The sequence below is a fragment of the Ascaphus truei genome, chromosome 9, assembly GCF_040206685.1.
Source record: "Ascaphus truei isolate aAscTru1 chromosome 9, aAscTru1.hap1, whole genome shotgun sequence".
Taxonomy (NCBI): domain Eukaryota; kingdom Metazoa; phylum Chordata; class Amphibia; order Anura; family Ascaphidae; genus Ascaphus; species Ascaphus truei.
In genome coordinates, this window is record NC_134491.1 from 49,883,685 (window position 1) to 49,897,158 (window position 13,474).

At 44.2% G+C, this 13,474-nt stretch overlaps 1 protein-coding gene across 4 annotated transcripts in view; it reads left to right on the forward strand.

Moving 5' to 3' along the window:
- The first annotated feature begins 2,936 nt into the window (after positions 1 to 2,936).
- Positions 2,937 to 13,474, forward strand: part of TMEM260 (transmembrane protein 260) — a 55,604-nt gene continuing 45,066 nt past the window's right edge. For 3 of the 4 annotated variants that reach the window (XM_075614760.1, XM_075614761.1, XM_075614762.1), the window contains exons 1-3: positions 2,937 to 3,316; positions 8,735 to 8,766; positions 10,384 to 10,535. In XM_075614760.1, coding sequence (XP_075470875.1) covers positions 3,151 to 3,316; positions 8,735 to 8,766; positions 10,384 to 10,535 — 350 coding nt within the window. In that variant the 5' untranslated portion in view covers positions 2,937 to 3,150. The remainder of the gene's footprint in view (positions 3,317 to 8,734; positions 8,767 to 10,383; positions 10,536 to 13,474) is intronic. The other variant, XM_075614763.1, reaches the window with a different exon arrangement.

Here is a 13,474-nt window from a genome sequence, read left to right on the forward strand (position 1 = left end):
TCCCAGGCCGCAAAGCACCGCTTTGCCATCCGGTCACCGGTGCAGTAATAATAATAATAGGGAGAGTCCCTATCTGGGGCCTTCCCTGCAACACTCCTCTACTGGTGTCTCAGGGCCTAACTGGAGCCTAGGGGCAAAGTCTAGATCTAGGCCTAGTCCAGGAAGCACAGCTCCCTGGACACTGCCTTTTCCTTTCGCTCCTCCGTCAGGACTGAAGCGCGTGTGGGGATATCCTGTTCCTCCAACTGTTCTAATCCCATTTGCTGGGACAGTCCCATTTATGCAATCCCCCCCCCCCCTCAAAGGATTCTGGGGCTTGTAGTTCCGCTGTACTCTATACGGAGCCAAAACCAAAATGGCTGCCGTACTCCTGACTGCGCATGTGCGACTTGCCGCTCTATGCATGCGCGACTAACAAAATGGCCGCTCTCGATCGCGCGGAGCTCCGGGCGATAGCCGGGCAGACGCCCGCAGCGGAGGCAGGGTAGGGGACTTGGATATATACAGCATAAAGACATACACACATATATGTCATGTGCGGCCCATTTGAAGTATATCATGTTGTCTACCACCATACTGGATAAATTACCGTTAACACCTGAGTAATCGATTTATTCCAGGATAACCCAGGTCTAATTTTCCATTTACACTCAGGTGTAGCCTCTGCCTGACTTTTTGGGACACTGTCTCGGTGCCGGCTGCGCACACGTGGGCGGCAAGCTCTGATCGCTTATGCGCATGGGCGGTCGGCGAGTGCCGATCACGCATGTGCATAAGCGACCGGCAAGCGCTCATGGCGCATGCGGTGCTTGCGACTGCACGCATGCGCAGTGGCAAATTCCTATTACGCCCGGGGCGGAAAAAATGTCCGCCCCCATAAACACGTGTCTGCCCCCTCCTTGCTGTCGCCCCCCTTCTCCCGAAACACCATGTCATTCACCGACGCGACGGCACACCGCGTATCATTGCCATGGCAACACGACGTCACAGCGTCAAATGACATGATGACGTCGCGTTATCATGGCAACGCGTTGCCGTGCGACGTCACGTTGATGACGTCCACGGCGTCATCTGATGCTGCAGTTCAGAAGAAGGGCGGCAGCAAGGAGGCGGCCGCCACATTACACTGTGTGTGCAGGATAGGACTGCGCCCTGCTCACACATTACACTGAGTGTGCAGGTAGGACTGTGCCATGCTCACACATTACACTGAGTGTGCAGGTAGGACTGTGCCATGCTCACACGTTACACTGTGTGTGCAGGATAGGACTGCGCCCTGCTCACACATTACACTGAGTGTGCAGGTAGGACTGTGCCATGCTCACACATTACACTGAGTGTGCAGGTAGGACTGCGCCCTGCTCACACATTACACTGAGTGTGCAGGTAGGACTGTGCCATGCTCACACGTTACACTGTGTGTGCAGGATAGGACTGTGCCATGCTCACACGTTACACTGAGTGTGCAGGATAGGACTGTGCCCTGCTCACACATTAACATAACGTCGCGTTATCATGGCAACGCGTTGCCGTGCGACGTCACGTTGATGACGTCCACGGTGTCATCTGATGCTGCAGTTCAGAAGAAGGGCGGCAGCAAGGAGGCGGCCGCCACATTACACTGTGTGTGCAGGATAGGACTGAGCCCTGCTCACACATTACACTGAGTGTGCAGGTAGGACTGTGCCATGCTCACACATTACACTGAGTGTGCAGGTAGGACTGTGCCATGCTCACACATTACACTGTGTGTGCAGGATAGGACTGAGCCCTGCTCACACATTACACTGAGTGTGCAGGATAGGACTGAGCCCTGCTCACACATTACACTGAGTGTGCAGGTAGGACTGTGCCATGCTCACACATTACACTGTGTGTGCAGGATAGGACTGTGCCCTGCTCACACATTACACTGTGTGTGCAGGATAGGACTGAGCCCTGCTCACACATTACACTGAGTGTGCAGGTAGGACTGTGCCATGCTCACACATTACACTGAGTGTGCAGGTAGGACTGCGCCCTGCTCACACATTACACTGAGTGTGCAGGTAGGACTGCGCCATGCTCACACGTTACACTGTGTGTGCAGGATAGGACTGTGCCATGCTCACACGTTACACTGAGTGTGCAGGATAGGACTGTGCCCTGCTCACACATTACACTGAGTGTGCAGGTAGGACTGTGCCATGCTCACACGTTACACTGTGTGTGCAGGATAGGACTGTGCCATGCTCACACGTTACACTGAGTGTGCAGGATAGGACTGTGCCCTGCTCACACATTACACTGAGTGTGCAGGTAGGACTGTGCCATGCTCACACGTTACACTGAGTGTGCAGGTAGGACTGTGCCATGCTCACACGTTACACTGTGTGTGCAGGATAGGACTGTGCCATGCTCACACGTTACACTGAGTGTGCAGGATAGGACTGTGCCATGCTCACACGTTACACTGAGTGTGCAGGTAGGACTGTGCCATGCTCACACGTTACACTGAGTGTGCAGGATAGGACTGTGCCATGCTCACACGTTACACTGAGTGTGCAGGTAGGACTGTGCCATGCTCACACGTTACACTGTGTGTGCAGGATAGGACTGCGCCCTGCTCACACGTTACACTGAGTGTGCAGGATAGGACTGCGCCCTGCTCACACATTACACTGAGTGTGCAGGTAGGACTGTGCCATGCTCACACATTACACTGAGTGTGCATGATAGGACTGTGCCCTGCTCACACGTTACACTGAGTGTGCAGGTAGGACTGTTCCATGCTCACAAGTGAATGAGCTAAGCACCGCCCCCTCCTGCATATCACTGGTCTCCAACCCAGCCAATCAACTGCGCCTGTGGGATGTACCATAATTCGGAGTTTGAGGGGGGGCTCCATTGAAAGTGAACTGCTAAAATAAAGACGTCCCTTTTCTCTCACTCATCGCTAAGCAGTTGTACTTAGTTAATGACATACAAACAGGGTACAGCTCCACCCCTTGACATATTTGATGAAGTTGCTGAAAATGGAACATTCCAACGTGACGCATTGGTAAACGGAAGTCCCCGCGTTGGAAGCTGCCCGTTACCAGGGTAACGAGCCGGGCGCGTGAAGCCTCGGTCACCGGAAGTTGCCCGGTATCTCACAGTTAGCGGGAGGGAATGGAAGCGGCGCCGCCGCCGCCGCCTGCCCGCACCGCTCCCGGGGGAGGAGAAGGAGTTGAGCGGGCCGGACGCTCCCGGGGCCTGGTGAGCTGTGCGGTGTTCACGTGCGTGTCCGCGGTGTATGTGAACACGTTACACCCGTCTGTGCCCGGCGGAGATTCCGGTAAAGTAACCCTTGCTTCTCCGTGCTGCATGCAGACAAGGGACGGGGCCCCGCATAGTCACACCGAGCTCTCCCTGACTGGGACGGTGTCTCCCGCCTTGTCTGGGTTAACCCATAGATTGCCAGGCTCCCTACCTAAGAGTCCTTATTTATCACACACTTTGGGTTCCTTCATTACCCTGTTATACTCACATAGCAGAACCAAGCAACCTGTGCTGAAGCAGGGATATCATGAATACTTGTTGGGAGGGCGCTTAAGGAGTGGGATTGAGCCCCCCTGGAGTAATGTGTGAAACTTTATTAAAAGGTATTTAAACATTTTAAGCAGAGAAGTAAAGCAGGGAGAGAGTAGGGTTGGGCAATTACAAAAAATAAAACTGATATTATATATATCCCATGTGTCACGTATGAAACCCTGCGAGCACACAACCTGCATATGGGACGAGGGTTAATGCTGGCGCCTGCAAGTGCTCCCATTCTTTACCTCTGCAAAGGTCTATCAAATAACTTGTTCTTGTATAGCGCTGCTAGTTTTACGTAGCACTTTACAGACACATTTTGCACAGTCCCTGCCCTGTGGAGCTTACACTCTATGTATTTGGTGCCTGAGGCACAGGGAGATAAAATGACTTGTCTGTTTCAAACTCGGTGCCAGAGTCAGTGTCCCAAGTCTCCTCCTGGACCAGGATCAATACACAACCCGCAAGCTGCCCCACTCATATAGATATATATATATATATATATATATATATATATATATATATATATATATGTGTTAAAATAAGTCTGAATCTTTGAGTAAATCTAAATAAAATGTGTTATTACAAGAAATGCCTATTCTTTAGATTTATTTGAAGAGCGAGACCTTAATTTCCCAACCCTTTCCATGTTGGATATTTCACCTTTTCTCACCTACCCTGCTCCCATTACCCTAACATCCCCGTCATCTACTGCAGGGGTGTGCAAACTGGGGGGGCCACAGGCATGAGATTTTCATGAGGGGCGGGGAGTGCAGCGCTTAGAGGCCCTGCCCACTTTCCCAAAGCATTTTAATTAAATGCCGGGGGACTGTGTGAGGCCTCTAAGTTCCCTTACCTTGTCTCAGATGGCGTTGGGAGACTTGGCGTCAAATGGTGACCCACGGCAGCATTTGATGCTTGAGACAAGGTAAGGGGGGGAGAGCGGGCAAGGGGACGCAAGGCAAAAAGTTTGCGCACCCCTAATCTACTGTAGCCACCCCTCATCCATCACTCACCTACACTGCTCCCATCTCCCTAGATTACCTCATCCTCACCTACACTGCTCCCATCTCCCCAACATCCTGCTCAACACATCCCCCTCATTCCACCCCCACCCCAACATCACCCTCATTTTTCCACCCATCAACCCATCTCACTCACCCTTAGATACTCCCATTTAAAGACACAATTAATAAAATGTTAAAAATACAAAAAAATTAACACCATACATGTATATTAAAGAATGTTTTCCTCACCGCACTGATTTTTGGTTCTGTGGGTTCTGCCTACTGTTTGACATCGGAGTGGAACCATGGAAAATGGCTGAGAGAGGGAATTTAACTTGGACTACATCTGTAGGTACCAGCCCCCTTAAATAAAAACATATTACCATTGATTTTAAATAGGGATCACCCTTTCCTTCCATAGACTTCAAATGAATGAATCTCATGACACTGTGAAATATAAATCTTTGATTTAATAGGTTGAGTTGTACACAGGCCACATGTCTATAGAAGAACCAATATATTCAAATGTACTATCTAGTGGCAAGTCAGTAATGTAATGGCTGTTTATGCTTTTAAACCCCTGTGATGGATTTTTACAAGGTACTATTGAATAATTAAGCTGTTAAATGTCCCTCTTCAAACCACTTTATTGTGAATTGAAAAATCCGATATGGTCATATTTGCTCTTGAATATCGCAGATGGTATATCTTATATTGAAAACGAGAGGTAAATTTCAATGTATTACTTACTGGTAAAATATTTTATAAATAAATATGCAGCCCTGTAGTTCTTACAATCTAATTTTGAGGCACAGGGAGATTGACTTGCCCAAGGTCTCAAGGAGACACTGGGATTCAGTGGTAATGTTACTACTAGTGGATGGGTCACTCGACATCAGGGGCAGTAACATTACGACTGAGCTACTCTTTCAGCCCTTGTAATACTTGATTACAGGGATACTTGTTATGCAATCTGTACATATTTTTCTTTCCAATAGAGTATACAGGCATACCCCGGTTTAAGGACACTCACTTTAAGTACACTCACGAGTAAGGACATATCGCCCAATAGACAAACTGCAGCTCGCGCATGCGCCTGTCAGCACGTCCTGAACAGCAATACCGGCTCCCTACCTGTACCGAATCTGTGCGCAAGCGGTGAGACTATAGAGCCTGTTACAAATGCGTTATTTACATCAGTTATGCACGTATATGACGATTGCAGTACAGTACATACATCAATAAGTGGAAAAAAGGTAGTGCTTCACTTTAAGTACATTTTCGCTTTACATACATGCTCCGGTCCCATTGCGTACGTTAATGCGGGGTATGCCTGTACGCCAGTGCAAACATTTCATGGCTTATGAAATCTATCTTTTTGCTATCCTGTTGCAAAAAGTAACTGTATACCTGAAGCTGTGAAGGCTGAAGCAAATTTGTTGATATTCAGTTGCAAACGTTAAATCGGTTTAAGTCCCTGAGAACACTTCTGCTAAAATTAGTGCAATTGTTTTCTAGTGAGAATTGGGTGACCTGTATCTTGAGCTAAGAGTGGAAGGGGATAAGAGTATAATGTGACCATAAGATAAGCATGTCCTTATGATGGAAGTAAAATAGGAAAGAGTGTGGTGTAAAACTAGACCCAGCAAGAATATAGAAATTATTTCATTTTGTTATCAATATCTTGGATATTTTGATGGGATAGCGAATTCCGCTAGATATGTTACTGGCAATTCTGCTTCCTAGAAAGATGTCTATTCATATGCTGACTGTGACCGGCATTCACTGCTCCGATAAGTGGTATCAAAGCTCGATCTGGCATGAAGTGCTATTGACTTGAATGGTAGTTAATACGGGATCGAGCTCTGATACCCCTTACCAGAGCTTGGTTAATCCCCCTCTTGTCTTCCTTCAAGCTCATTTGGGCCTATTGCACTTTTTTGGGAAACTGGTGCATGCCATTCATTTGCTCCTTCTGAAGGTGACAGCTGGTTTTGACAATGCACAGTGTATCCAGATCTCGTCATGTCTGGTCTGACTTGCTAGGTTTTAAGGATATCGCGGCTTCAGCACAGATGGTTCAATCAGAAGCTCGGTGGAAGACTGAGCCACTGATTGCGCCACCTGTGCTGAAGCAGGGATATCCATAAAAACTGGCCTGTTGGTGGCCCTTGAGGACTGAGTTTGAGACCCCTGATTTATAGATTCACAGTTGGGTGGGGGGGGGGGGGGGGTTCAATGAATCCCTTTGTAAGTTGCCTGCTTTGAACTAGCTAATCAGGTGGTATTATCTAGTTCTAGGCCAATGCATAATATGAAATGTAGTTTCTTATTTAGCTGAGGAAACCATGCTGTAAAATTGCATTATTATATCCTAGCCACAGATATGTTATGTCAGTGATGAGAGAGAAGTGGCAACTTGTGCACTGATTTTATACATTAAGATTCCTCAGTGCACTGTTTTTGAATAACGTGCAGATCTTGGCTGAAATTCCCCATAGAAGTGTGTTTGTGTGTGTGTTTCTCTGTCTCTGTCTCTCTCTCTCTGTGTGTCTGTGTGTGTGTGTGTGTGTGTGTGTGTTTCTCTCTCCTGTCTCTCTCCTGTCTCTCTCCTGTCTCTCTCCTGTCTCTCTCTGTCTGTCTCTCTCTGTCTGTCTCTCTCTGTCTGTCTCTCTCTGTCTGTCTGTCTCTCTCTCTCTGTCTGTCTCTCTCTGTCTGTGTCTCTCTGTCTCTGTCTCTCTCTCTCTCTGTCTCTCTCTCTCTCTCTCTCTCTCTCGTCTCTGCTCGCTCTCTCTCTCTCTCTCTCTCTCTCTCTCTCTCGCTCTCTCTCTCTCTCTCTCTCTCTCTCTCTCTCTCTCTCTCTCTCTCTCTCTCTCTCTCTCTCTCTGTGTGTGTCTCTGTCTGTGTCTGTGTGTCTTTGTGTCTCTCTGTGTGTGTGTCTCCTGTAATAATATGTAAGTATCAAAGAACATCTATTTTCTTGAAAGCAATCCATACAACGATTCCACATGAAGGTTCAAAAGTTTTCAGACTTGTTTTGTTCTGTGTTTGATTTACAGTAGTCAGAGAGAGCTGTATAGGAAGTAGCCTATGTGACTGATTTGCAGGAAATCATGGTGATATAACCGCATTATTATTGAAAAATATTACTGCTTGTCAATATTCACAGAGTACAAAGCGTGAGCCACTTTTGTGTTTTTAACCATAATGATTAACATTACGTTTATTTAAATAATGCCTAATTACCATTGACTTTAAAGACGTGACCCGGGAAGAGCCCTTAGAGAACATTGTTGCTGCTACATTGTTTGCTTACATTAAGAGTTTAGTATTGCTGCAGTGACTTCCCAGGCTTACAGATAATTAGCGCCTGTGGCAAGCAAGCACTGTGCTGTCTGGTACAAGTTCTGAATCAAGAGGTCTGTGTTCAATGCAATCTCTGTGTGACCTAAAATAATTTGCTTTATCACCACCTGCCTGCGGTAGCTAAAATGGACTGCAAGCTCTTCAGGGCTTTAGCTCAGTTTACAGCAGGGGTGGCCAACTCCAGTCCTCAAGGGTCATCAACAGGTCAGGTTTTTATGATATCCCTGCTTCTGCACTGGTGGCACAATCGGTCCCAGCTTCAGCACAGGTGGCTCAATCAGGCAGAAATACGCTTCAACCCCAAGGTGTCAACCTTGTGAAAGGATTACACTTCTCGTCTATACTTCAGTCTGATGAGTGTACAGCAGTGGCGGTCAAGTTTTAAGGATGTCCCTGCTTCAGTACTGGTGGCTCAATCAGTCGAAGACTGAGCCTCTGATTGAGCCACCTCTGCTGAAGCAGGGATATCCTGAAAACCTGACCTGTTGGGAGCTCTTGAAGACTGGAGTTGGCCACCTCTGGTGTAAATGCACCCCTATATCTAAATGTTCACATCGCCTGATATCCCTTTGTACACACATTCCTGTTTATTTGTAGCCTTCCCATTTTAAACAATTCTTCCAGTTAAGCCAGATCTAAGGGGGATGACTTTCATGGAGAATTTCATGCTATTAAATCTCCCCAGATTTATTTTTATTAAGTCCAATTAATGCAAATTCCCAATGCGAGCCTTTGAATTTGGAAAACTTTGGAGGAGTGTCCTTTTTTAATAGTAATTATTGGTTTTACATTCTCTTTTTTCACAGGGGAGCTGATCACAGCCGCATATGAGCTTGGAGTAAGTATTAGTTTTATTGTTTAATCAATGCTCTCATTAACAGTTTTAGGAATTAGCTAAGTTTAATTAAGCATGGACTAAAGTAGATTAATTTATTTTCAAACCACAGTTTTACGAACGTATAAGTACAGTATGCGACAATTTACTTTAAGTTTTAAATCCAATTAAACAAAATTATAAAGCAAAGCCTTTACTGTATATACAGTAGGATGGCTTATTATCAACCCAAAATGTGTATAATCTGGGGAAAATGAAATAAATCGGGTTAACAGTTGTAATAAATTTTTTTTTTTTTTTTACATTTTATTTAATAAACTTAATTATGGTGTCATGATCCCTTTAGGTAAGACTGAAAGACTCTTAGTGTGGCACTAATCTCAATACAGTGTGGTCCATACATTTGTTCATCAATAGTAGCTGGTGAAAGTTTGAGGAAAATGTGTGCATATTTGTGTATCGTGAGAGCTCAATAAATTGTTTCCATTTATTAATATCATTTGTTTTTGCCTTGTTTAGTAGAGCTTGTCATAGCCCAGATTCTGTTTGCTCCACCAAAGACTGGAAATAGGCTATTTTCTAAGTATCACCCATCGGTTATGGGCTAGAATAGATATGAGTATTAGATAATACTACCTTTTTTTTAATTTTAAAATTCAACTCTTAATGCCATTTTTTGAGTTTTAATATACGGACCATCTTTTTATTTCTATAGCAGGCTTTAGCCCACCTCCCCAGCAGTGCAAGATCTTTGTAACATTTTCCTGTTTGTGATTAGTTGCCAATGTCCCCAGCAGTTTGAGCTGCAAACTGTAACCATAGATAATGTCACCTTAGTAATATAAGAATACATTGTAGTTGCTGAGTTAGTCTGACTGAAGGATTGATTTGAAACTGAAAGGCAGCCATTTAATGAACCCTGGGAAACAGGATCTTTGCTGATCGATCACGGGAGAATGAATTGATCGGCAGCTTAGTCAATTAGTTTTCAATAAAGCTAATCAAAGGCTGCCTATATTAAAACAAAAAAATAATATAATTATTTTTTAAGCTGCTTGGACTGCATATTTAATAACGACATAATACATATAATATTTCCTTTAAGTGACCAAAATAAGTTCTCAGTAGATTAATTTATAGTCTACAATGCTTTTCTTCATGTGTACACAGGAAGAGACCTGTGATGATTCAAACCTTTAGTACACTATATTTTAATGTATAAAGATCACTGATGCTGCTCTGTTAAACGTTATCACATCTTATGACCAATGTACCCTGCTCCAGAACCAGTCCAGCTTCTAGAACGTTACACTAGTTCTCTCCACAGAAACCTTCTTCCTCGTCATGTCATCTTTGATGAACGGTTGATAAATGTCCAGCTATGTTTAATTTTGCATAACATCATTTTGCCTTCATCGGCCGGTATAAAAGCGAAACAGAAAAGACCACGGAATCCAAAAAGGGAAGAGGCACCATGGGGGTTACTAATTAAAATGAGACCGCGCCGATCGGGCGTAATCTCGCACACCCATTGCAGATGGGATGTGCTGTCTGTCCATTCATTTATGTATTTGGTTTACATTTTGAAACTAAATGGTTCTTTATTATGTATAATGTCAGGTTGCTCATCCTCCTGGGTACCCACTATTTACTGTCCTGGCCAAAATGGCAATGTGGTTTGTGCCGTTCGGTTCCGTGGCTTACCGGGTGAATCTTCTTAGTGGTCTTTTTGGAGCAGCTGCAGCATCTCTCCTCTTTTATACGACATCCAGGTAATTAACTTTGGATTATCTTATTTGTATTGTTTAATGTAATCGACACAAGCCGATATACTGTTACAAAATGCCTATCACTGGCTTTGAAGGAGCTTCATACTTAAACCTCCATAAATCCTCCTGGCTACACTGAAGACTAGAAAATGCGTCACTCTGTAAGGTCCCCTCTCTTCAGTATGCTGGGAAGCCATCTTCCCAGTGCTGGCAAATATTTCCCATCCATTGAAAACAATAGGCAAAAACCTTCTCCAGCACAGGAAAGTCACGGCACAGCATATCAATAAGGGTCAATAAGGGCCCAAGGGGCTTTATTCTACATCAGCAGAACCAGACGATTGGGGTGTTTTCAGCCCAAATTCCACCTTGAAGTCAATGTGGAACAGGTCCAATCTTCCGCTCCGGCTGATATAAAATAACCCCCCCGAGTGTATGCTATTTGCTGTTGCTTGTCTCATGTTTATATTACTCCCAATGCTTCTCCTTTATTGTCTCCTTTACTCAATCTTGATATCACTTCCGTACAGGAGCTGTTAATACCACATATGCTTGTAACGTTAGCCAGTGTTGCAGAATTAATAACAGATCACGCTAAAGAAAAAACATATATTTTTCAGAGTACTTTATTGTTAGAGGAAGATTTCAGCGCACACTTAATATCTCCTGTGTCTCTCTCAGGGGTGTAGTTCATACGTTTCCAAACATGGATCGTTTTTAACCTCTTTATTTGTTCCCCATGTAATTTCCACTGATCAATCGAAGCAATATCCTACATGTCTTAAAAATAATAATAATAACTTCTGTAGAATTAGATAATACTAACTTTTTTTAAATTCAACTATTAATGCCATTTTAAATGAGTTGTAATATACTGATAATCCTTTGATTTCTATAGCAGACTTTAGCACACCTCCCCAATAGTGTAAGATCTTTATAACACTTTCCAGTTTGGGATAATTTGTTGCCACTATTCTCAAGCAGTTTGAGAATGCAAACTGTAACAATAGATTGTTACTTTTGTAATTTAAGACTACATTGTAGCTGCTGAGTTACACTGACTGAAGGATTGATTGAGATTGACAGTAAGCCATTTAGTGAAGCCTGGGAAGCAGGATCTTTGCTGATCGATCACGGGAGAATGAATCGATCGATCGATAGCTTAGGTATTTAGTTTTCAATAGAGGTAACCAAAGGCTGTAAATATTTTAAAAACAAACTTTGTTTTAAGAAGTGCTGCTTAGGCTGCCTTGTGAATTTCTTCATTACTTTTATTTTTACTCCGATTTTTATTTGATTTTACATCATGTGTATACATCAGTTTTTGGAAATTAATGGAAACATTGCTGAAAAATAGAATTGTTGGTTACCTAAAGTCAAATAACCTACAAGATCTCAGGCAGAATGTTTTTTTTTACTGCGGGAAGATCATCATCTGGCTCAGCAAGTTTGAAGCTCCCACGTCACATGGGCCAATAGTAAGCCGCACCGGTGACATCACGGCTTCCTATTGGCCCTGAGATATCAGCTGACATATTGTGAACCCTGGTAGCCAAGGAGAGCTGCTACCTGCACCTAAGTCGCAGGTAAGTATCTCCGGAAGCAGGGGCTCCCCGGAGCTGTAATGAACAGGGTTCAGCTCTTGAGACCCTCTGCTTAAAAACAAATTGCCAACAAATTTGCAGCCTTGAATTGCCACTGTAAAACACCGCTGTCATAATCCTAGTGTAGAAATTGCTGCTGTATTTTCTCCTGTGTAACACCGATAATGTCCTTACTCAAAGCAGTGTAGATTTCACATTCCGAGTTATATCAGTTTGGAAAACGTATATACACATACCTGAGAACACCAAGAGCGTTACAAACCGCAGATAAGACATTAGTCTATTGCAACTTTAACAAGCCTTACTAATTGTCCCTGCACCTTTGATGGTTATATCAACTTCCAGGCAACCGAACCTTAGAAGCCAAGAGGACTGCCAGTTTGTTTTTATGTCTTCGTGATGTGCACAGTTTCTGACCCATGAAAAATGGTTCTCATTGAACTTTTTTTTTTAAACTTTGTCTGAACTTGGCCACCCACTAGAATAACAGTAAATGCCTTTAATTGATGGATTGTAAAGTAGTACAGGACAAAATGCATACTCTTCCTTCTACAATGCATATGGCAATACCTTCCCTCCTTGCCATTTACGTTAATAATAATATTTGGGGGATTAATTTATTTGCATATTGTGCATGACACTGATCACATACGTTATTGTGACACACTGAAGTAGCATACTGATTTCCTACACTGTATCTTCCTTAGGCCTCGGATAAAGTGGGCGCGCGTGACGGAGCACATGGCCTCACGTGCGCCTGTCGGCCGAGCGATCTGTGGCATGAGATCCACAGTGACGGGAGGCGTGGCTGTGATGTCACGAGGCTGGTTCGGTCTCATTGGCTGAACCGCTCACGTGACTCTGCCATCGCAACAAAAACAAATTCACTTGTCTCCTGAAACCGCCGTTGCACGCTCTATGGCCTGCCTCAGAGGTGCGGCCTGTTGCTTCCGCAGTCGCTTGCAGTATGGATACGGCCTTACTCCATGTGTAACTGCTATAGCTGCAGCATTTTTCATATGATACCACAATCCTAAAAAACCTAATTGTAGATTGCGTATAGGAAGATGTGGTCTGGTGAAAACGTTACCGTTGAAGTGGCTAAATCAAGTTTCATTGCCCTTGTGGCAGTATACCTGTTCCAACTGCAGCGAAATTAGATTGTAAGCTCTATGGAGTAGGGATTTGAGTGAAAAATTATATGAACAGTGTTGCTTACACTGTAGCACTCACTATATAGTCAAGATATTATGAACTTTATCGTACTATAATATTTCTCAGTGTTTTGTATCAGATGTGCTGGTTGCTAGCTGATTTTCTAATTAAATCAAACTAACA